The sequence below is a fragment of the Salmo trutta genome, chromosome 13 (assembly GCF_901001165.1).
Source record: "Salmo trutta chromosome 13, fSalTru1.1, whole genome shotgun sequence".
Taxonomy (NCBI): Eukaryota; Metazoa; Chordata; class Actinopteri; order Salmoniformes; family Salmonidae; genus Salmo; species Salmo trutta.
In genome coordinates this window covers 12,066,755-12,091,559 of record NC_042969.1, presented here as the reverse complement: position 1 = coordinate 12,091,559, position 24,805 = coordinate 12,066,755, and the positions used below count along the sequence as shown (strand labels likewise).

Below are 24,805 nucleotides of genomic sequence, written 5' to 3'. Positions count from 1 at the left end.
GGTTGAACCAGGATGAGGACATGAAGCTAGGGTTAGGGTTGAGTCTAGGGGTTAGGGTTGAACCAGGATGAGGACATGAAGCTAGGGTTAGGGTTGAGTCTAGGGGTTAGGGTTGAACCAGGATGTGGACATGAAGCTAGGGTTAGGGTTGAACCAGGATGAGGACATGAAGCTAGAGTTAGGGTTGAGTCTAGGGGTTAGGGTTGAACCAGGATGAGGACATGAAGCTAGAGTTAGGGTTGAGTCTAGGGGTTAGGGTTGAACCAGGATGAGGACATGAAGCTAGAGTTAGGGTTGAGTCTAGGGGTTAGGGTTGAACCAGGATGAGGACATGAAGCTAGAGTTAGGGTTGAGTCTAGGGGTTAGGGTTGAACCAGGATGAGGACATGAAGCTAGAGTTAGGGTTGAGTCTAGGGGTTAGGGTTGAACCAGGATGAGGACATGAAGCTAGAGTTAGGGTTGAGTCTAGGGGTTAGGGTTGAACCAGGATGAGGACATGAAGCTAGGGTTAGGGTTGAGTCTAGGGGTTAGGGTTGAACCAGGATGAGGACATGAAGCTAGAGTTAGGGTTGAGTCTAGGGGTTAGGGTTGAACCAGGATGAGGACATGAAGCTAGAGTTAGGGTTGAGTCTAGGGGTTAGGGTTGAACCAGGATGAGGACATGAAGCTAGAGTTAGGGTTGAGTCTAGGGGTTAGGGTTGAACCAGGATGAGGACATGAAGCTAGAGTTAGGGTTGAGTCTAGGGGTTAGGGTTGAACCAGGATGAGGACATGAAGCTAGAGTTAGGGTTGAGTCTAGGGGTTAGGGTTGAACCAGGATGTGGACATGAAGCTAGAGTTAGGGTTGAACCAGGATGTGGACATGAAGCTAGAGTTAGGGTTGAGTCTAGGGGTTAGGGTTGAACCAGGATGAGGACATGAAGCTAGAGTTAGGGTTGAGTCTAGGGGTTAGGGTTGAACCAGGATGAGGACATGAAGCTAGAGTTAGGGTTGAGTCTAGGGGTTAGGGTTGAACCAGGATGAGGACATGAAGCTAGGGTTAGGGTTGAGTCTAGGGGTTAGGGTTGAACCAGGATGTGGACATGAAGCTAGGGTTAGGGTTGAGTCTAGGGGTTAGGTTTGAACCAGGATGAGGACATGAAGCTAGGGTTAGGGTTGAGTCTAGGGGTTAGGGTTGAACCAGGATGAGGACATGAAGCTAGGGTTAGGGTTGAACCAGGATGAGGACATGAAGCTAGGGTTAGGGCTGGGGGATGGATCCAGTGATTAGGTGGGACTGGGACTGGGGTTGAAGTTGGAGCGACTGGGTGTAGAATCTTACCTGTGTGAATGAACCATTATCAGATATGATCAGACACACGAAAATACATCCACAATGTCACTAGCACAGGTAGCACAAGTAGCACAGTATCAGAAACCAAAACACACACTGCGGGTCCTATGGGGCCCACCCTCCCTTCCCCTTCTGTCAGGGGTCCATCCCCAGCAGTGGACCCCAGCAGTGGAAACCCATTAAGGCATCTGACAGTTCTATTCAGACCCCTATCAACGACCACTTATCCCCCAGACAACCACGAGACACCCCAAGCGATAACGTAGACGCGCCTGGGAACGCAGTCCTCAGGTTTACACACTCACTCAGCGCGGTGACAGGCCCAAGCCTGAGAGAGGATTTACTGATTACCCTCGTCTCCCTATCTCTCCTTCCTGTTCCACTCAGTAGGTTGAATGATCTACCTTTTCAGAGTTTAGTAGCGTCATCAATTTCTCGTTTCGTGTCAGTGTGTTATCTGTGCTGGTCGGGCAGGAGACGTGTGTGTCTGTGTATGTGTGTATGTGTCTGTGTTGTGGGGCAGGGCTGTTGGGGCTGTGTGTGTCGCTGCCGTCCCTGGCTCATTGAATTATTCAGAACTCTGCTTCATTGTGTCAGAAAGCTTCTGCCCGCGTTCCACTGCAATCAGCACGCATATCAGCTAGTGTGTGTGCCAGAGAGCGCATGTACACACATACACACACACACACACACACACACACACACACACACACACACACACACACACACACACACACACACACACACACACACACACACACATGCAATCCGAACACAAAACAGGGAACATCAAACAACACATGAACATAAACCCAGAAACTGACAAAACACACCCCAAAGAAAGAAGCGCGTTAACACACAATGGGACAGGTGATACCCCTGAGAGAAGGGACATAGAGCGGGGTTTTAAATCACACACACACACAGAGAGAGAGAGAGAGAGAGAGAGAGAGAAGCCCTAGACATGTGTCCTAGACATGTGAGCACAGTGAAAGGGGAAAAAGCATTCTGGCGACACACAGAGATCAGACAAACAACGGAGGTAGTGACAGGTTGCTGCAACCAGGGGACGTGAGTCACCTCGCTGTCTTCTCCACTTACTCAACACCTCATTCTGCACCTCCACGCACGCGTGGTAATGAGATGGAGAAGCTCAGGGAGAGAGACAGAGAGAGAGAGATTAAACCCAATGAAAGACACACAGAGAAAGCAAGAGAGAAGTAAGAGATATGGAAAGGAACATCCAACCAGAGGGCAGAAGAGACAGTCAGTCCAGTCTGCCCCGAGAGGAAGAGAGAAGAAGAAGAAGAGAACATTCTCTTTGGAGGTCCAGCCAGGGTTCTATGTTACTGCTCTCTCCAGCAGCTGTGGGAATAGTATGGCTAATGCCACTGAAACAGAGTAGAAGTTATCCAAGCACATTATTCTGGATATGCCTTCCCTGCTCCTAGATCATTAGGATCAGGCATACAGGGAGACAGCCCCAGGGGCCTGATGAGTTGGAGTGGGGATATGTCCCTCTCTATCTCTGCATGCCTATCACACTGAACATCAGTGTAATGATAATGTGAGCCTCATCTCCATACGTTCCCAGTATGAATACACATACACACAATACTCAGTACAGAGAAGGAAGGGGGGGGTAAAAAAAAATGTTAACTCTATTTTCTTAAAACTGCATTGTCGGTTAAGGGTTTGTAAGTAAGCATTTCACAGTAAGGTCTACACCTCTTGTATTCGGCGCATGTGACAAATAAAATGTGATTTGAAGAGAGAGAGCGAGAGAGTGATTATCGCGCTCTTTTTTAAACGGAATGTGTCCGCTCACATTGCTGTCATAGTCACAGCGGCAGGTAGCCTTGCGGTTAAGAGCGCTGGGCCGACCACCGAAAGTTCGAGGTGAAAAATCTGGGGATGTGCCCTTCAGCAAAGCACTTAACCCTAATTGCTCCTGTAAGTCACTCTGGATAAGAGAGTCTGCTAAATGACTACAATTTATTTGAGAGTATGCTCTGCCAAGGCTAGAGACACACACACACACACACACACACACACACACACACACACACACACACACACACACACACACACACACACACAGGTCTATGCAGTTGAGACACGCAGATGGCAGCTAACACTTCCAACTATCTCCTGTGGATGGCTGCCTGTCTGAAGTCATTTGAGTTTTATAGGAGATCTGGACAGACAGGTACAAACACCTCCGTTTATTATTGCAGATAGCATGGGAGACGATCAGCCCCACTAAATTAGAATGGCAATTTGTCAACACATCCCTAATATATATGATTGTAATAGGCAGTGCTACTCAATGTCCTGCGGTGTAACTGTGTTACAGTATATCTGGGCTATGTGTGCACTATAGTTGGTTGCTAGTGGTATGAAGACGGGTGCAGTGATGTTATTGTTATGATCTCTACTGCACGGCGTGTGCATGTCCCGTCTGGCTCCTTGAGTTGGATGTCCTTGGTCTGATCGATCAGCAGGGAAATGAAAACATTGACTTTTCCCTGTCCATCTCTAACAAGGGAGATGGTCATGTAGTAACTGATCTAATGGTGATTAAAGTCTGTCTGGTGCTGATCCACGTCTACACAAGGTTATGGCGTGAGATATGTGTACTTGTAACTGTAGAATTGTCAGTGCCCACATGAAAAAATACTACTGTTTACTATAGAGTACTACAGTACTTACTATAGAATTATGTAGTAAACTGTAGTGTACTGTAGAATACTATACTACTCACTAATATCCCTCGATCATGTGTAGTACTTACTATAGAATGTTGTAGAACACTATAGTAAATACAACAGTATACTACAGGCCGCAAAAACACTACAGTGAACACTACAGTAATGTCCGCAAACAAACACTACAGTAAACTACAGTAATGTCCGCAAACAAACACTACAGTAAACTACAGTAAGGTCCGCAAAAACACTACAGTAAACTACAGTAAGGTCCGCAAACAAACACTACAGTAAACTACAGTCCGCAAAAACACTACAGTAATTACTATAGTATATCCACAGTATTTTTACTATACTAAACTGTAAATACTACTTTAGTCCACAAAAACACTACAGTGAATACTATAGTATTTGTACCATAGTACAATACCATAATAAAATGTGTGTGTGTACAATGCTCAGTGTGAATGTACCGTTTCCTATGATTATCTATACGTGTCATGTTTGAATTGTTTTTGTGGAATACAGTAACATATAGCCTTTCACACCTCCCAGGCGATTACATTCAGCACATAGTGTTTACGAAGCAAGTTACTATTAAGGATTCCTTCACGGCAATTTATCAATGGAATCAAGCACATTGAAATCTAATCCTGCTAAGCGCTGAGTCACAAACAAACAGCAATCAGAGATGTGTTCGACGTCCCTCTCATCCCCCGGCCCTCGGCGGCTGAATACCAGACAGACTGAGATACGAAAGGATCGTTCAGAGGGGGAAATGAATGAAATGGAATGCAGAAAAAGAACGCATAATCTGTCACATGCTGTTGATCCTTCCATTGTGCGTGCCTATACAACCCTCCGTACTGAAATGGTCTTTTGATGAGATACATGGGATGTATTGAACTGACTCATTAAGGCTCTCGTTAATCAAACGCAATAGAAGTGAATGCATTCATTATTGCGTTTGCTCATCTCAAAAGCATGCTAATGAGACTGGGTTCCTCTGCTGTACACCGCTGTCAGACTAGCGTGTGATTGCTTACGCGTTCATGACGAACGGTTTAATGGCGTATGTTATGTCACGAAAGTCTGCTGTGTCAGTGTGTGTCGATATCATTGAAGCAGACTTGCAAATTTGAACTTGCCTTTTGGGGCAGCTAAACAAACCTCAGCAACACTCTGAAACTGGTTCTCCTCAGCAGCTCCATTATATTAGAGGGTCGTGGCATGATCTACAAGGTTAACTTTGCTCTTGTGCTGAAATTTGTCAACGTCTGTGATGTTTACGTCACATGACCCAAACCAATGACCCTAACCGTCACGTAACTTTTTTATAGCGTCGTAAACGAGGGCATGCCAAAGAATTGTGAGAGCATGTTTATTTTATTGCGAAGAATAGAAGAGAACAGACGCATTTTACATGAATGAAAAGTATGTTTCCTGGGACCTTTGACCTTTTTGGACGTGGTGAGGAGTGAAGCAGGTTAGGTGAAGAGAAGAGGGTTCAGATGGGGAGAGAAGTAATCCATTTTCCAAATGCAGCAGTGCTTTTAAAATCAGGATTAAATACCCATTGTTTCTCTCCTTAATCCTTTGATCATGTGATGGTGTGGTGTTGTGTGTGTGTGTGGTGTGTACGCGCATGGAGATTGTAATTAAGCAATAATACACTCAAGTCCATATGTTAGGACATTTTTATCATGGCTGTGACGTGGTTTGATGCTGATTGGTGATTTCCACTGGCTGAGAAAAGCTGCATTCCTCTCTCCTCTGCCGACACATTCATTAATTTGGGAGACTGTGGAGATCAAATTTCAATATTGCAAAAATGTTGCAAATGTCGGAGATCATGTCTAGGCGCTTTTTACAGTGGAGATCAAGTGAATTAATTGCGTGGCTGGGCAGATCTGTAAAAGTAGTAGTACTAGTAGTAGTAGTAGTAGTAGTAGCAGTAGCAGCAGTAGTAGTAGTACTGGCAGTAGCAGTAGTAGCAGTACTAGCAGTAGCAGTAGGAGTAGTAGTAGTACTAGCAGTAGTAGTAGTAGCAGCAGTAGTACTAGCAGTAGTAGTACTAGTAGTAGTAGTAGTACTAGCAGTAGTAGTACTAGCAGTAGTAGTAGTAGTACTAGTAGTAGCAGCAGCAGTAGTACTAGCAGTAGTAGTAGTAGCAGTAGTAGTAGTACTAGCAGTAGTAGTAGTAGTTGCTGGTTTCCAACGTAATTAGAACAGTAAAAATAAATGTTTTGTCATACCCGTGGTATACGGTCTGATATACCACAGCTGTCAGCCAATCAGCAGTCAGGGCTTGAACCACCCAGTTTATAATTAAGAATGAAACCTCTTAAAAAAAAGGACAGAACTTCCTTCACTTCTCTGTGTGCCTACCTCTCTCCATATATTTATCTTTCTCACATGTCTAGCCAGTGCATTTACTTGTGTTTTGCCATACATGGCAAAGTGAATGAGTAGATACCATCGCTGTAAGCTTTTCCCAATAACAGGAGAAGGGGGTTAAGAACAGAGAGAGGAGACAGTATAAACCCGACCTGATTCCAAACACAGTGCACGTCTAAAAACCCATATACCCAACTGCATCTCAATGCTAACTCTCACATACACAGAGATACACACACACTTCGGGAGACTTCCAAACTAAACACGGCCGTAAACATATTTCACATTCAGGTCCCGTCCCTCCAGGCTGGCTGATGCCAGGTCACAGATGCTCCGCTGCTGTTGGTTTATGAACCAAATCTCAGCTCTAAAGCCATCCAAAGAAAGGATCAATCATAAATGACTGTCATCACTAAGTTGTGGGAGGTGAGGGGGTTGTGGGAGGAGATGAGGATGATGGGAGGAGAGGATTAATGGAGAGAGGACGGTGATGGGAGGTGGGGGGGGTTGTGGGAGGAGAGGATTAATGGAGAGAGGACGGTGATGGGAGGTGAGGGGGGGGTTGTGGGAGGAGAGGAGTATCATGGGAGAGGATGGGGGTTGTGGGAACACACCTGTTGTAGAGGAGGATGTCAGGGGTCCAGATCTGGCTGGAGGGGAAACGTAGGTTCTGAACCCCGGGGTAGTTCTCTGGATTCCAGCTCAGGTACACATCAGTCCAGTACTGAGGACAGAACACAGAGGTACACATCAGAGATAATCCCACAGCAGAGAGGTACATCAGTCCAGTACTGAGGACAGAACACAGAGATACACATCAGAGATAATCCCACAGCAGAGAGGTACATCAGTCCAGTACTGAGGACAGAACACAGAGATACACATCAGAGATAATCCCACAGCAGAGAGGTACATCAGTCCAGTACTGAGGACAGAACACAGAGATACACATCAGAGATAATCCCACAGCAGAGAGGTACATCAGTCCAGTACTGAGGACAGAACACAGAGATACACATCAGAGATAATCCCACAGCAGAGAGGTACATCAGTCCAGTACTGAGGACAGAACACAGAGATACACATCAGAGATAATCCCACAGCAGAGAGGTACATCAGTCCAGTACTGAGGACAGAACACAGAGATACACATCAGAGATAATCCCACAGCAGAGAGGTACATCAGTCCAGTACTGAGGACAGAACACAGAGATACACATCAGAGATAATCCCACAGCAGAGAGGTACATCAGTCCAGTACTGAGGACAGAACACAGAGGTACACATCAGAGATAATCCCACAGCAGAGAGGTACATCAGTCCAGTACTGAGGACAGAACACAGAGATACACATCAGAGATAATCCCACAGCAGAGAGGTACATCAGTCCAGTACTGAGGACAGAACACAGAGATACACATCAGAGATAATCCCACAGCAGAGAGGTACATCAATCCAGTACTGAGGACAGAACACAGAGATACACATCAGAGATAATCCCACAGCAGAGAGGTACATCAGTCCAGTACTGAGGACAGAACACAGAGGTACACATCAGAGATAATCCCACAGCAGAGAGGTACATCAGTCCAGTACTGAGGACAGAACACAGAGGTACACATCAGAGATAATCCCACAGCAGAGAGGTACATCAGTCCAGTACTGAGGACAGAACAGAGGTACACATCAGAGATAATCCCACAGCAGAGAGGTACATCAGTCCAGTACTGAGGACAGAACACAGAGGTACACATCAGAGATAATCCCACAGCAGAGAGGTACATCAGTCCAGTACTGAGGACAGAACACAGAGGTACACATCAGAGATAATCCCACAGCAGAGAGGTACATCAGTCCAGTACTGAGGACAGAACACAGAGGTACACATCAGAGATAATCCCACAGCAGAGAGGTACATCAGTCCAGTACTGAGGACAGAACACAGAGATACACATCAGAGATAATCCCACAGCAGAGAGGTACATCAGTCCAGTACTGAGGACAGAACACAGAGAGACGGTCAAAATAAAAACAAGAAAAGAAGTGTAGAGTTAAGTGACACAATTCAGATTGTCTTCCACCAAGTTCCATGGGGGGGGGGGGGCAGTCTGTCTCTGATAAAAGATCCAGTCTGAGCTTGGGTCTCGGCAGTCTGTCTCTGATAAAAGATCCAGTCTGAGCGTGGGTCTCGGCAGTCTGTCAACTGAAGGGTTTTGACTGCACTTGTCTCTTATGAATTCACGCTCGTTGACAGACATTGAAATGTATTTCCCATGGCCCGCCTGGGAAGCGTCGCATAAACCACACAGCAGTGACACGCTGAGTGATTGGCTCGAAAATTGAGGCCGACGTCCTGTCAGGAAGACTTCGATAAAGGAGTAAATGACTCGATAAAAAAAAATCAAATAGAAATGAATTGATGGGAAATTGGACGGAGGTCTGTTTGTAGTGACTGCGGAGAGTGGAGGCGTTGTTCTCCTTGTCCTGTGTCATGTCGATGATAGAGACCAGACAAGGTGGACCGCATGCCCCTCCCACAAATCCAACCTCATCAACTCTCCATAAGCATGTATCCTCCAGATTACCAAGGAAACATCGGGATAAGCAACCTAAGCTCTATGTCCAATCCAATATGTTGGATCAAGCTCAGATTGGCTAAGAGAAACTAGCAGTTTTAACTTAACAGGAGCAGTATTTCAAGAGACAATATGGGCAGACTATTGTCATCTCAATATACAACTAACAGGATGAGGTCCTACCAGACAACCCCTGCGGCATATCAATTTGAGATGGTGTTACAGCCTTTTTGGTGGGATGGGGGATATGCATATGAGAACATAATGAGTCACGGTGTCATTCAGTACTCAACCATTTCTACTCACCAGCTGTAGCCATGCGTTGGTCATCAGCACCTGGTTCTTCTCATCCTGACCAAACAGAGAAGAACAATTCAACCGCTACAACAGGAAATCATCACAGTGAATAGCAAAAGGTAAGGTTTTGATGAGTGTCTACTGTAGGTTTGGCAAGGGCGCAAAACAACTGGGCAGTGAAACCTCTCTAAAAGCTGCATTTATGTAACCACCGTGTTTTTCTACGCGTTGGTTTCAGTGGAGGCACGTAGCACATCATTATTAGATGCCTCATTTCAAAATCTCAAACAACAAGCCCCGTGGATCTAAACAACGAGAGAGAGAACTCAGATTGGATGATTTGAGTAAATAGGGCACTTAGCAAGATGTAAAGTGTCCTTTTGTCTTGTTCTCTGCTCTCTCTACATTATCTCTCTCGCTTTGCAGATCTCCGTTTAGGTCTGTTTCTGCCTCTCTTCAACTATATCAGTCATTAACACTCACTTCTAACAATTAGGGCTGGGTTATGTGCCAAATATTTCTACATATCCAGGATTCCATCAAATGATCCAGATGATGCAGACGGAAAAGTTAGGGTCAACTCTATGAAGAGAACATATTAACCCTCCACCAATTCAAGGGTGATCACAGCAGCACACACACACACACACACACACACACACACACACACACACACACACACACACACACACACACACACACACACACACACACACACACACACACACACACACACACACTTTAGTAATTTAGCAGACACTCTTATCCAGAGCAATTTACAGAAGCAATTAGGGTTAAGTACCTTGCTCAATACACACCACACACACACACACACACACACAAGTTGTCATTCCGATAGAAAGTTCCAAAAAAAATGTAATGTCTTCAAAATGTCAAAAGACCTTGGCATTTAAAACAATATTTCCTATCTAAATGTTTTAAGATTGTTATCATTCTTATCCCTTGCCTAACAATGTCTCAGCTGGTGTCTGATACCTGTCTAATTGCTGTCCATGAGGAGCCTGGAGCCAATCAAAACTAACTGGCTCCCCTACACGAGCAGCAGAAAGGCATCAACAGATTGGAATTTAATTTGCAAAGTAATTAGCTAGCATGATGAAGAAAACAATTTACAGGATGTGGTGGGATGTGAAAAAAGGAATTCTCTCTCACACAAACAGACACAAACAGACACAAACACCACATTCCATCAAACCCAGCATTATCGTAAAGAGACTTTCCAGGAAGATTTGCATACTTTATAGCCAGTCGTTTTGAAAGTAGCGCTCAAGAGCCAAAACGGGTCCCCCAAAAATGGTTTACTACATCATATATGTGCAGATATCTGCAGTATGTCATTGCTCTCTCTCCCTCTCTCTCCCTGCTGTTTCACCTAGCCGTTAGGTACACCCTGAAACCTCAATGGATAATGGGCAGGCCTGGGCCAGCCTTCTTTCATGGTGAAACTGTCAATGTGCATCTTGCTAGCTGTCACTCAAATGATGAGGGGCTGAAGATCATTAGCTAACATTTTAATTGCATTAGTGAGGTTGGACACTGATGTTGGGCAATTAGGCCCGCATTTGGCATTTCAATTCATCCCAAAGGTGAATGTTGACGTCAGGGCTCTGTGCAGGCCAGTCAAGTTCTTTCACAACAATCTCAACAAACCATTTCTGTATGGACCTCACTTTGTGCACGGGAGCATTGTCATGCTGAACCAGGCCTTCCTCAAACTGTTGCCAAAAAGTTGGAAGCACAGAATCATCTAGAATGTCATTGTATGCTGTAGCGTTAAGATTTTCCTTCACTGGAACTAAGGGGCCTAGCCCGAACCATGAAAAACAGCCCCAGACCATTATTCCTCCACCACCAAAACATACAGTTGCCACTATGCATTCGGGTAGGTAGAGTCTCCTGGCATCCGTCAAACCCAGATTCGGACAGCCAGAGAACGCGTTTCCACTGCTCCAGAGTCGGTGAGCTTTACATCACTCCAGCCGACGCTTGGCATTGTGCATGGTGACCTTAGGCTTGTGAGCGGCTGTTCGGCCATGGAAACCCATTTCATAAAGCTCCCAATTAACATTTCTTGTGCTGAGGTTGCTTACAGAGGCCATCTGAAAGTCGGTAGTGAGTCAGCACTCGATGATCCCGTACTGTGAGCTGAACCACTTTGCGGCTGAGCCTTTGTTGCTCCTAGACATTTCCATTACACAATAACAGCACTTAGAGTTGACTGGGGTAGCTCTAGCAGGAGAGAAATTGACGAACTGACTTGTTGGAAAGGTGGCATCTTATGACGGTGCCACATTGAAAGTCATTGAACTCTTTAGTAAGGACATTCTACTGCCAATTACATTTTTTACATTTTAGTCATTTAGCAGACACTCTTATCCAGAGTGACTTACAGTAGTGAATGCATACATTTCATACATTTTTTTTCCTCTTCTACGTACTGGTCCCCTATGGGAATCGAACCCACAACCCTGGCGTTGCAAACACCATGCTCTACCAACTGAGCCACATGGGGCCAATGTTTGTCTATGGAGATTGCACGGCTATGTGCTCAATTTTATTTACCTGTCAGCAATGGGTGTGGCTGAAATAGCAGAATCCACTAATTTGATGGGGTGTCCACATACTTTGTATATATAGTGTATGTTCAATTGGGTGCATCAACAAAACACCAAATGATGGAATTTCTACTGGAATAAAGTGTCACACCCTGGCCATAGAGAGGTTTTTGTTCTCTATTTTGGTTAGGCCAGGGTGTGACTAGGGTGGGCATTCTATGTCCTTTTTCTATGTTTTTGTATTTCTTTGTTTTGGCCTGGTATGGCTCTCAATCAGGGACAGCTGTACATCGTTGTCGCTGATTGGGAGCCATACTTAGGTAGCCTGTTTTCCTTTGGGTTTTGTAGGTGGTTAATTTCTGTTTAGTGTTGTTACCTGACAGAACTGTTTTGGCTGTCGTTCGTTTCTTGTTTTGTTTAAAGTGTTCCATTAAAATATTATGATGAGCACTAACCACGCTGCGCCTTGGTCTACTCCATTCAACAGCCGTTACATAAAGGTGTCACATCCCTTCAGACAGTCTTCACACCCCTTGATTTTTTACACATTTTGTTGTGTTACAGCCTGAATTTAAAATGTATTAAATTGAGATGTATTTGTCACTGGCCTACACACAATACCCCATAATGTCAAAGTGGAATTGTGTTTTTAGAGATATTTACTAATTAAAACTTAAAAGATACAATTTCTTGAGTCAATAAGTATTCAACCCTTTTGTTATGGCAAGCCTATATAAGTTCAGGAGTACAAATTTGCTTAACCTCTAGGGGACCCCTTCCCGTTCTTATCCCGTTAACGGGATTGATTTTGACAACAGCCAGTGGAAAATCAGAGCGGCAAATTCAAAACAGCTAAAATCTCATAATTCCGGTGAATGAGCACACATATTACAGAAATACTCATAAACTTTGATCAATATAGAAGTGTTATGCACAGAATTATAGATACACTTCTCCTAAATGTAACCGCTTTGTCAGATTTCAAAAAAGGTTCACGGCGAAAGCACAATTTGCAATAATCTGAGTACAGCCCAGATGACACTAACAACTTGCAAACAGAAACCCGACATCTTGGAGTCAATAAAACTTTGATTATCTTCATCAGAAGGCACTCCCAGGAACCCCAGCTCCACAATAAATATTCGATAAAGTTAATATTTATGTCCAAATAATCAATTTTGTTCGCGCGTTAGGTTCACTATCCAAATCCACAACGCGCATGCTTACTTAGTCCAGACGAAAAGTCTAAAAAGTTATACTACAGTTTGTAGAAACATGTCAAACGATGTATAGAATCAATCTTTAGGTTGCTTTTATCATATATCTTGAATAAAATTCCAACCGGACCTATCCGTTCTCTTTAGGAGTGAATATGAACTCAGCTCGCTCCAAGTCATTGCGCGTGACTTGAGCCCATGCCTTATAATGGGACACCTACTTCCTTGGGCTGTTATTCCCATCAAATTCACTATAGAATCTTCAAACACCGTTCTAAAGACTGTTGACATCTAGTGGAAGCTTTAGGAAGTGCAAAATGAACCCTAAGTCACTGTATAGTACAGTCAAGGCAATCACTTAAAAAACTACAACCTCAGATTTTTCACTTCCTGCTTGACTTTTTCTCAGGTTTTTGCCTGCCATATGAGTTCTGTTATACTCACAGACACCATTCAAACAGTTTTAGAAACTTCAGAGTGGTTTCTATCCAAATCTATTAATAATATGCATATTCTAGTTTCTGGGCCAGAGTAGTAACCTGTTCAAATTGGGTACGTTTTTCATCCGGCCGTGAAAATACTGCCCCCTAGCCCCAACAGGTTTTAACAAGTCACATAATAAGTTGAATGACTATCTAATTTATGTACCCCACCTCAGTCGAGCAGTGAATTTTAAACACAGATTCAACCACAAAAGACCCGGGAGGTTTTACAATGCCTCTCAAAGAAGGGCACCTACTGGTAGATGGGTAAAAAATATAATTAAAAAACAGACATTTAATATCCCTTTTGAGCATGGTGAAGTTATTAATTACACTTTGGATGGTGTATCTATTACACCTAGTCACTACAAAGATACAGGCGTCCTTCCTAACTCAGTTGCCCGAGAGGAAGAAAACCTCTCAGGGATTTCAGCATCAGGCCAATGGTGACTTTAAAACAGTTACAGAGTTTAATGGCGGTGATAGGAGAAAACTGAGGATGGATCAACAACATTGTAGTTACTCCACAATACTAACCTAATTGACAGAGTGAAAAAAGGAACCCTGTACAGAATACAAATATTCCAAAACATGCATCCTGGTTGCAACAAGGCACTAAAGTAATACTGCAAAAAGAAATGTCCTGAATACAAAGTGTCATGTTTGGGGCAAATCCAATACAAGACATTACTGACTACCACTCTCCATATTTTCAAGCATAGTGGTGGCTGCATCATGTTATGGGTATGCTTTTAATCGTTAAGGACTGGGGAGTTTTTCAAGATAAAAATAAACAGAACGGAACTAAGCACAGGCAAAATCCTAGAGGAAAACCTGGTTGTCTGCTTTCCATCAGACACTGGGAGATTGATTCACTTTTTAGCAAAACAATAACCTGGTCCAAGCAAATCTCTTCTTATTGGTGTCCTTTTAGTAGTGGTTTCTTTGCAGCAAACCGACCATGAAGGCCTGCTTCACACAGTCTCCTCTGAACAGTTGATGTTGAGATGTGTCTTGAACTCTGTGAAGCATTTATTTGGGCTACAATCTGAGGTGCAGTTAACTCTAATGAACTTATCCTCTGCAGCAGAGGTAATTCTGGGTCTTCCATTCCTGTGGCGGTCCTCATGAGAGCCAGTTTCATCATGGCGGTTGATGATGTTTGCATCTGCACTTGAAGAAACTTTCAAAGTTGTTGACATTTTATGTATTGCCTGACCTTCATGTGTTAAAGTAATGATGGACTGTCGTTTCTATTTGCTTATTTGAGCTGTTCTTGCCAGAATATGGACTTGTCACAACACAACTGATTGGCTCAAACGCATTAAGAATGAAAGAAATTCCACAAATGAACTTTTAACATGGCACACCTGTTAATTGAAATGCATTCCAGGTGACTACCTCATGAAGCTGGTTGAGAGAATGCCAAGAGTGTGCAAAGCTGTCATCAAGGCAAAGGGTGGCTACTTTGAAGAACACTTTTTGGTTACTACATGATTCCATATGTGTTATTTCATAGTGTTGATGTCTTCACTATTATTCTACAATGTAGAAAATAGTACAAATAAAGAAAACCCCTGGAAGGAGTAGGTGTGTCCAAACTTTTGACTGGTACTGTATGTAAATGAGATATTTCTGTATTTCATTTTCAATAAATTGGCAAAAATTTCTAAAAACATGTTTTCACTTTGTCATTATGGGTGTGTAGATGGTTGAGAAAAAAACATTTATTTAATCCATTTTGAATTTAGGCTGTAACACAACAAAATGTGAAATAAGTCAAGGGTTAGGAACATTGAAAGAACTTTAGTTCCAGGCACTTATAGAATCTACGCGCATTGAAGCTGTTCTGTCGGTTCATGGTGGCCCAGCACCCTATTAAGACACGTTATGTTGGTGTTTCCTTTATTTTGGCTGTTACCTGTACGTGCGCTTCCTTCAGTGTGTGTGCGTGTGGAGCGCCAGTCAGTCAATGTTGTTTACATAAAGGTGATAAATACATTAACAACTCTAAAGTTAGCAGTGCTTCCCTGAGGATCAAGGTGTTGCGAAGCACTAACTTACAGTATCCTGGCTAATATCCACCGTGCTATGCTAACAGAAACAGGCTCTGAGACCATTTGGACTACGCTAGGCTAATACTGAATCTGCTATGTTAATACGAGCTGTGCTGGCTTACAATAGCTACTGAAGCCTGGTGTGTTTGCATTCGGATGGCCTGACCAATGACTAGTGTGTCAGAAAGGCTAAATTGACTATGCTAATCAGCTACTGGAATACCAAATGAGTTTATTACTGTTGATCTAAAGACATTACTGCCAGTGATTACCATTACCACACGTAATCAAGCAGTAATGTTATTGTCTGTAACTGTGATACATTGAACCGTGTGTAGAGCTGTGCCGTAGCTATGGCGACAGGTAGGCTACTTTGAAAGGTTACATATGACATATGGAACACAGGGAGAGATTTCATGCTTAAAGCAGCTCTTCCTCAGAAATAATCATGTGTCACATTCTCACCTACTCAATTTAGAAATCTGAGGAGAGACAATGGTAGGTTGTTTTTTATGCATAATTCAGGTCAACATTGGGCCACATTAAGTGTTTAATGTAACTGGAAAATAAACTAAAAGACGGCTCTGCATGATAAACTCAGCCAGGTCACCTGTGATACAAGTCAGTATTCGACGTCCATCCATGTCTGAGGACGTCGGGAGATGACATGTAAACCAGCCACTAGGGGCAACAGTGAGCGCTGTTACCTTCAAGTAGGTTTTGCTGGGTGTTGTGGACGGGGATGGATGGGTGTAAGCATCTGCCTCTGATTCCAAAGGGCCAAATGTTGCATGTTTGAATCCAGCGATAGAAGATTCTTTTTGATACTTTTGTTGTAAGCCTATCCCAAACCTTAACCCTTTACAATTGTGAGTTAATGCCTAACCTTAAAAATGTGGAGTTAATGCCGAAAGGTTAACCTTAAACACTTCAAAATATTACGTTTGAGAAACATTGATGAACGTCTAATTCTGACTTGAGACTGTAAGAGCTGGGATAAACCACAACTCACACACATTATTATGGTGTATGGTGAAGCTTCCAGGCAGCCGGTCAACAGTAACATGTGTTACAATGTATCAAATGTTTGTTTTAATTTTTTTTTAATTGCACTGCATACTTTTCCTGCTCTTTTAACTGATTAAGCGTGGCTTTGACAACGATGGATTGTACAAACATTCTGGAATACTCATCACATTTTCTACGGATTTTTCAAAAAACATGCACCTCCTCTGGCACTGCTTATCCGAGACAAACTTCAGTGCTTCGGGAACAGCTGGTCGGGGCAGAAGGAGGAAAATACTAACAATATTAACAGACCTAATATACGTGGAAAACACAATCTCTCACGTCAATGCAGAGCTCTAACTGAATTATGGGATGTCGCAAAATACGTCCCAGAATGCCCCAGAGACTCTGAATGTGCTTGTTTGTAATTCAGGATCATCGATAAACAAAGTGGATGAATTTGAACTGCTTCTTCAATCAGTAAATGCAGTTACTGGATGTGTCACTGAAACATGGGCCCACGAAAATATCCCAGATTAATCTCTTTTCGTACAAGAGTATCAGCTGTTCAGAAATGACAAGTCCAGAGAGGGGATGAGAGTAGCTATGTACGTAAATCACAGTATTCAGGAAAAGAGAAGAACTGACCTAGAGGAGTTTATTTTAAATGTAACCAGGCAAGTCAGTTAAGAACAAATTCTTATTTACAATGACAGCCTAGCAGGGAACAGTGGGTTAACTGCCTTGTTCAGGAGTAGAACAACAGATTTTTACCTTGTCAGCTCGGGGATTCGATACAGCAACCTTTCGGTTACTAGCCCAACCCTCTAACCACTAGGCTATCTGCCGCCCCTGCCGTATATGTGGCTTCAACTTCGTCCTAAACCACTCGGCAGCTCAGTTTCAACTCTGGAAGTGGGAGTACTCTACCATCCACTAATGAGAAAATCCACAGTGTTCTGCTGAAGTGTTATCTCATAAATACTATCCATGTGATCAGGATGTCCTCAGGATGTCCATCCCGTGTAGACTTTAATCACCTGCCCATCAAGATGCTGACAAACTCCCATCCAGACATGAAACAAGTGGTCAAAGACATGATCAGAGGGGACTCCATCTTAGATCGGATCATTATAAATCTGAAGAATCACTACAACACCCCCACTGTACTTGCTCCTCTCGGATCCAGTGATCACAAATGTCAGCTGTTCTCCCCAAACACAACATCAGGAGGGAAAAGTGAGGTGCAGCGGGAAAAAAGGACGTCTGGTAACCCAGAACAGAAAGGAGGCCTTGGCATGATGTATGGCCAGCACTGATTGGTCTGCCATATATGAGGTGGAGAGCATCAATGCAAAGGTGGAGACTAGAGGTCGACCAATTAATCGGCATGGCCGATTAATTAGGGCCGATTTCAAGTTTTCAAAACAATCAGTAATCCTCATTTTTGGAAGACGATTATGGCCGATTACATTGCATTCCACAAGGAAACTGCGTGGCAGGCTGACCACCTGTTACGTGAGTGCAGCAAGGAGCCAAGGTAAGTTGCTAGCTAGCATTAAACTTATCTTACAAAAAACAATCAATCTTCACATAATCACTAGTTAACTACACATGGTTGATGATATTACTAGGTTAACTAGCTTGTCCTGCGTTGCATATAATCAATGTGGTGCCTGTTAATTTATCATCGAATCACAGCCTACTTCGCCAAACAGGTGATGATTTAACAAAAGTGCATTCGCGAAAAAAGCACAATCGTTGCACGAATGTACCTAACCATAAACATCAATGCCTTTCTTAAAATCAATACACAGAAGTATATTTTTTTAAACCTGCATATTTAGTTTAAAAAAATTAATGTTAGCAGGCAATATTAACTAGGGAAATTGTGTCACTTCTCTTGCGTTCATTGCACGCAGAGTCAGGGTATATGCAACAATTTGGGCCGCCTGGCTCGTTGCAAACTAATTTGCCAGAATTTTACATAATTATGACATAACGTTGAAGGTTGTGCAATGTAACAGCAATATTTAGACTTAGGGTTGCCACCCGTTAGATAAAATACGGAGCGGTTCCGTATATCACTGAAAGAATAAACGTTTCTTTTTCGAAATTATAGTTTCCGGATTTTACGATATTAATGACCAACGGCTCATATTTCTGTGTTTATTATATTATAATTAAGTCTATGATTTGATAGAGCAGTGTGAATGAGCGGTGGTAGGCGGCAGCAGGCTCGTAAGCATTCATTCAAACTTTACTGCATTTGCCAGCAGCTCTTAGACTTCAAGCCTATCAACTCCTGAGATTACGCTGGCAATACTAAAGTGCCGATTAGAACATCCAATAGGTCAAAGGTATATGAAATACAAATGGTATAGAGAGAAATAGTCAACGCGTCATAATTCCTATAATAACTACAACCTAAAACTTCTTAAATGGGAATATTGAACGACCAGCTTTCATATGTTCTCATGTTCTGAGCAAGGAACTTAAACGTTAGCTTTTTTACATGGCACATATTGCGCTTTTACTTTCTTCTCCAACACTGTGTTTTTGCATTATTTGATCCAAAGTGAGCATGTTTCATTATTTATTTGAGACTAAATAGATTTTATTTATGTATTATATTAAGTTAAAATAAAAGTGTTCATTGTTCATTCACTATTGTATATATGTATGTATATATATGTAATAATGACATATATATATAAAATGAAAAAACAAAATCAGCCGATTAATTGGTATCGGCTTTTTTTGGTCCTCCAATAATCAGTATCGGTATCGGTGTTGAAAAATGCCAACAACAACACTGGACCCCTAGATGACTGACCAAATAAAAGCTGCCATCAGAAAAAGACAGAAGATTTTCAACAGATGGGGAAATGGAGAAAAACAATGAAATTGAGAAAATACAGAAACACAGTGCAAATGCTTATCAAGGAAGCAAAGACAAACAACTACAAAACTGAAATCCAGGACCTAAAGAAGAAAGACCCTAAGGAACGGCGGGACTTCATTAACAAAGGACTGGGACGAAAGAAAACATCAAAAGGGAGAATACAGGTGGAGGTAATTGAAGATGACAATGTGGCTCTATTTCTTCTTTGCTGAGGCATGGACAAGCACCCCACCTCTTGCCATCTTCCCCCTGCACCATGCCTACAAGGCAGGTTGAGCAGTGCAGCATTGGCCAGATAAAGTAAACTCTGACCAGACTCAGCCCACGGAAAGAGTGTGGGCCTGATGGTATTCCAGCCTGGATACTAAAAGAACATACAGAAGATCTAGCCCCTGTCATCACACACATAGTTAACACCACCTACTGGCAGGGGACTGATCCTGCTGCCTGGAAGACTGACAATGTGTGTCCCATACCTAAAGTGTCAAACCCATGTACAACAAGTGACTGGAGGCCCATCTCTCTAACTTCATGCCTTGGAAAAGTCCATGAGAGCGTCATGCTCATGCCAACAGTTTTATCTAAGTGCACGAATCAGTATGCCTACCTCCCAAAGTCCAGCACTACTACTGCCCTTGTGAAAGCCACACACTCCTGGCTGACAGCTACAGACTCCAGAAAACCACCAATGGTGAGGGTGTTACTGGATGATACAGTTGAAGTCGGAAGTTTACATACACCTTAGCCAAATACATTTAAACTCAGTTTTTCACAATTCCTTTCACTTAACTGGTAAACATTCCCTGTCTTAGGTCAGTTAGGATCACCACTTTATTTTATTAATGTGAAATGTCAGAATAATAGTAGAGAGAATTATTTATTTCAGCTTTTATTTCTTTTTCAGTTCTGCCCACACATTTTCTATAGAATTGAGGTCAGGGCTTTGTGATGGCCACTCCAATACCTTGACTTTGCTGTCCTTAAGACATTTTGCCACAACTTTGAAAGTATGCTTGGGGTCATTGTCCATTTGGAAGACCCATTTAACTTCCTGACTGATGTCTTGAGATGTTGCTTCAATATATCCACGTAATTTTCCTTCCTCATGACGCCATCTACTTTGTGAAGTACACCAGTCCCTCCTGCAGCAAAGCACCCCCACAACATGACGCTGCCACCCCCGTGCTTCACGGTTAGGATGGTGTTCTTCAGCTTGCAAGCCTCCCCCTTTTTCCTCCAAACATAACGATGGTCATTATGGCCAAAGAGTTCTATTTTGTTTCATCAGACCAGAGGACATTTCTCCAAAAAGTATGATCTTTGTCCCCATGTGCAGTTGCAAACCGTAGTCTGGCTTTTTTATGGCGGTTTTGGAGCAGTGGCTTCTTCCTTGCTGAGTGGCCTTTCAGGTTATGGCGATATAGGACTCGTTTTACTGTGGATTTAGATACCTTTGTACCTGTTTACTCGAGCATCTTCACAAGGTCCTTTGCTGTTGTTCTGGGATTGATTTACACTTTTCGCACCAAAGTACGTTCATCTCTAGAAGATAGAACGTGTCTCCTTCCTGAGCGGTATGACGGCTGCGTGGTCTCATGGTGTTTATACTTGCGTACTATTGTTTGTACAGATGAACGAGTCCTTGGCTGATTTCTTTTGATTTCCCTATGATGTCAAGCAAAGAGGCACTGAGTTTGAAGGTAGGCCTTGAAATACATCCACAGGTACACCTCCAATTGACTCAAATGATGTCAATTAGCTTATCAGAAGCTTCTAAAGCAATGACATCATTTTCTGGAATTTTCCAAGCTGTTTAAAGGCATAGTCAACTTAGTGTATGTAAACTTCTGACCCAATGGAATTGTGATACAGTGAAATAATAAGTGAAATAATCTGTCTGTGGAGTGGTTGAAAAACGAGTTTTAATGACTCCAACCTAAGTGTATGTAAACTTCCGACTTCAACTGTATGTCCAAAGCCTTTGATCGAGTAGATCACGCAAAGCTCCTGCAACATCTGTCTGACATTGAACCATGTCCAAGGTTACTAGCCTGGCTCCACAGCTACACCACCGGAAGAAGGAAGAGGGTGATGGCAAATGGCACATTTAGCCCTTGGTCAGAGATCACCTCTGGTGCCACAAGAGGACACTTCCATGGGCTTGGAGGCAAAGCAGCTGGAAGAGTGGGCCACATATTTTTCTAGAGACCATCCACAACCTGCACCACTAATCCTAGGAGGACAGGAAGTAGCAGTGGTAACAACAACTAAGTATCTTGGTTTTCATCTAGACTCGAACCTCAGTGGTGACACACATGTGGAGCAGTCAGTGAGGAAGGTCTCAAAACACCTGCACTTTTTGACTGTTCTTGCCAGAAATGGCCTACCCACTGATAATCTGGTCAAAGTATACAGTAAACTGTCAGGCCTTGTCTGGAATATGGTGGAGTGCCTTGAGGATCATCTCCAGAGTAGGAGCAGTCCAACCACAGCTCCTGTCACTGCAGAGCAGGTGAGAGCAGGCTGCAGTGCACCTGGTGAAGGACATGCACACTCTTGACCACTGAATGACCTGCTCCCTCCAAAAAGAGGTAACTGCACCACCAGGCTACTGAGAAACAGCCACGAACTGTCCTGTATAACTGCCCGTACGAACCGCCACTCTACCCACTGCTATCAGACTGTCTAATAACTCTAGCTCTTAAATGGTTCTCCCAGAAATGATCTTTTTAACAGTCACTCTTCAATATTTCAATTTCCATCATGAAAAATGTCCTGTAATGTTTCAAGTGTTCTGTATTCTTTTTTCTCACGTATTTTGCATGTATCTTAAAATGAGTGTTTTGCAATTATTAGTAATGTAAATTCTGCATTTCTTCAGTTTTATCTGTGAGCAAGAATAAATGAACTCAAACACACACACACACACACACACACACACACACACACACACACACACACACACACAGAGATGCCCAGTGGAGCAGTGGCAGCTGTGCTCGTACCGTTAGCCAATCAGGGTTAAATCATGCGTTGAGTGTTTCACAGACAGGACCCAAGGGCCCCCCTCACCACCTGAGTCTCACTGCCCTGCCCTGAGTCAGGACCACTAGACTTGACCTCATCTAGACTAGACCAACAGACTGGATCAGACCTAGATTAGACCTGACCCCAGGAATGGACCAGACCTCAACTAGACCACAAGACTGGACAACACCAACAAAAAACCAACCAGGGGACTAAACCAGACCGTTCACCGACAATAACCAAAACATCTAGACCGCTATAAACCACTAAACAATGGATTCCTCTCCATCTGGGTCTATCAGAACTAGATCACACCGTAGTAGTTTCGTAAACAACAGGTGTAGACTAACAGTGAAACGCTTACTTACGGGCCCTTCCCAACAAGGCAGAGAGATAGAAAATAGAGAAATAATAGAAAAGTTAAACACGTAATAATAAAAGTAATAATAAATACACAATGAGTAACGATAATAACTTGGCTATATACATGGGGTACCAGTACCGAGGCAATGTGCAGAGGTACATATGTACATATAACTAGGAATAAAGTTACAGATAATAAACAGTAACAGCAGCGTATGTGATGAGTCAAAAGATTTTTAGGGCCTTTCTCTGACACCGCCTGGTATAGAGGTTTTGGATAGCAGGGAGCTCGGCCCCAGTGATGTACAGGGCCGTACACACAACCCTCTGTAGCGCCTTGCAGCCAGATGCCAAGCAGTTCCCGTACCAAGCGGTGATGCAGCCAGTCAAGATGCTTTCAATGGTGCAGCTGTATAACCTTTTGAGGATCTGAGGGCCCATGCCAAATCTTTTCAGCCTCCGGAGGGGGGAGGCGTTGTCGTGCCCTCTTCACAACTGTGTTTGTGTGTGTGGACCATGATAGATCCTTAGTGATGTAGACACCGAGGAACTTTAAACTCTCGGCCCGCTCCACTACAGCCCCGTCGACGTGAATGAAGGCGTGCTCTGCCCTCTGTCTCCTGTAGTCCACGATCAGCTCCTTTGTCTTGCTGACGTTGAGGGAGAGATTGTTATCCTGGCACCACACTACCAGGTTTCTGACCTCCTCCCTATTGGCTGTCTCGTTGTCGTCGGTGATCAGGCCTACCACCGTCGTGTCGTCTGCAAACTTAATGATGGTGTTGGTGTCGTGCACGGCCACGCAGTCATAGGTGAACAGGAAGTACAGGATGGGACTAAGAATGCACCCCGAGAGGCCACCGTGTTGAGGGTCAGCGTGTTGGATGTGTTGTTGCCTACCCTCACCACCTGGAAGAAGCCCGTCAGGAAGTCCAGGATCCAGTTGCAGAGGGAAGTGTTCAGTCCCAGGGTCCTTAACTAAGTGACGAGCTTGGAGGGCACTATGGCTTTGAATTCTGAGATGTAGTCAATGAACAGCATTCTCACATACAGTGCATTCGGAAAGTATTCAGACCCCTTGACTTTTTCCACACTTCGTTACGTTACAGCCTTATTCTAAAATTGATTTAATTGTTTTTTCCCCTCATCAATCTACACACAATACCCCATAATGACAAAACCTGGTTTATAGACATTTTTGCTAATTCACAAAAACCCCGGAAATATCACATTTACATAAGTATTCAGACCCTTTACTCAGTACTTTGTTGAAGCACCTTTGGCAGTGATTACAGCCTTGACTCTTCTTGGGTATGACACTACAAGCTTGGCACACCTGTATTTTGGGAGTTTCTCACATTATTCTCTGCAGATCCTCTCAAGCTCTGTCAGGTTGGATGGGGAGCGTCATTGCATAGCTATTTTCAGGTCTCTCCAGAGATTTTTGATCGGGTTTAAGTCCGGGCTCTGGCTGGGCCACTCAAGGACATTCAGAGACTTGTCCCGAAGCCACTCCTGCGTTGTCTTGGATGTGTTCTTAGGGTCGCTGTCCTGTTGGAAGGTGAACCTTCGCCCCGGTCTGAGGTCCTAAATGCTCTGGAGCAGGTTTTCATCAAGTATCTCGCTGTACTTTGCTCCATTCATCTTTTCCTCAAACCTGACTAGTCTCCCAGTCCCTGCCGCTAAAAAACATCCCCACAGCATGATGCTACCACCACCATGCTTCACCATAGGGATGGTACCAGGTTTCCTCCAGACGTGACGCTTGACATTCAGGCCAAAGAGTTCAATCTTGGTTTCATCAGACCAGAGAATCTTGTTTCTCATGGTCTGAGAGTCTTTAGGTGCCTTTGGCAAAC

At 43.5% G+C, this 24,805-nt stretch overlaps 1 protein-coding gene across 2 annotated transcripts in view; it reads right to left on the bottom strand.

Annotated features, from left to right (window-relative positions):
• Positions 1-24,805, bottom strand: part of LOC115205210 (neuronal acetylcholine receptor subunit alpha-7-like) — a 78,025-nt gene that overhangs the window by 20,380 nt on the left and 32,840 nt on the right. For both annotated transcript variants that reach the window (XM_029770947.1, XM_029770948.1), the window contains 2 exons: positions 9,321-9,365; positions 7,053-7,162 (listed from right to left, as the gene is read on the bottom strand). In XM_029770947.1, the coding sequence (XP_029626807.1) occupies positions 7,053-7,162; positions 9,321-9,365 (155 nt within the window). The remainder of the gene's footprint in view (positions 1-7,052; positions 7,163-9,320; positions 9,366-24,805) is intronic.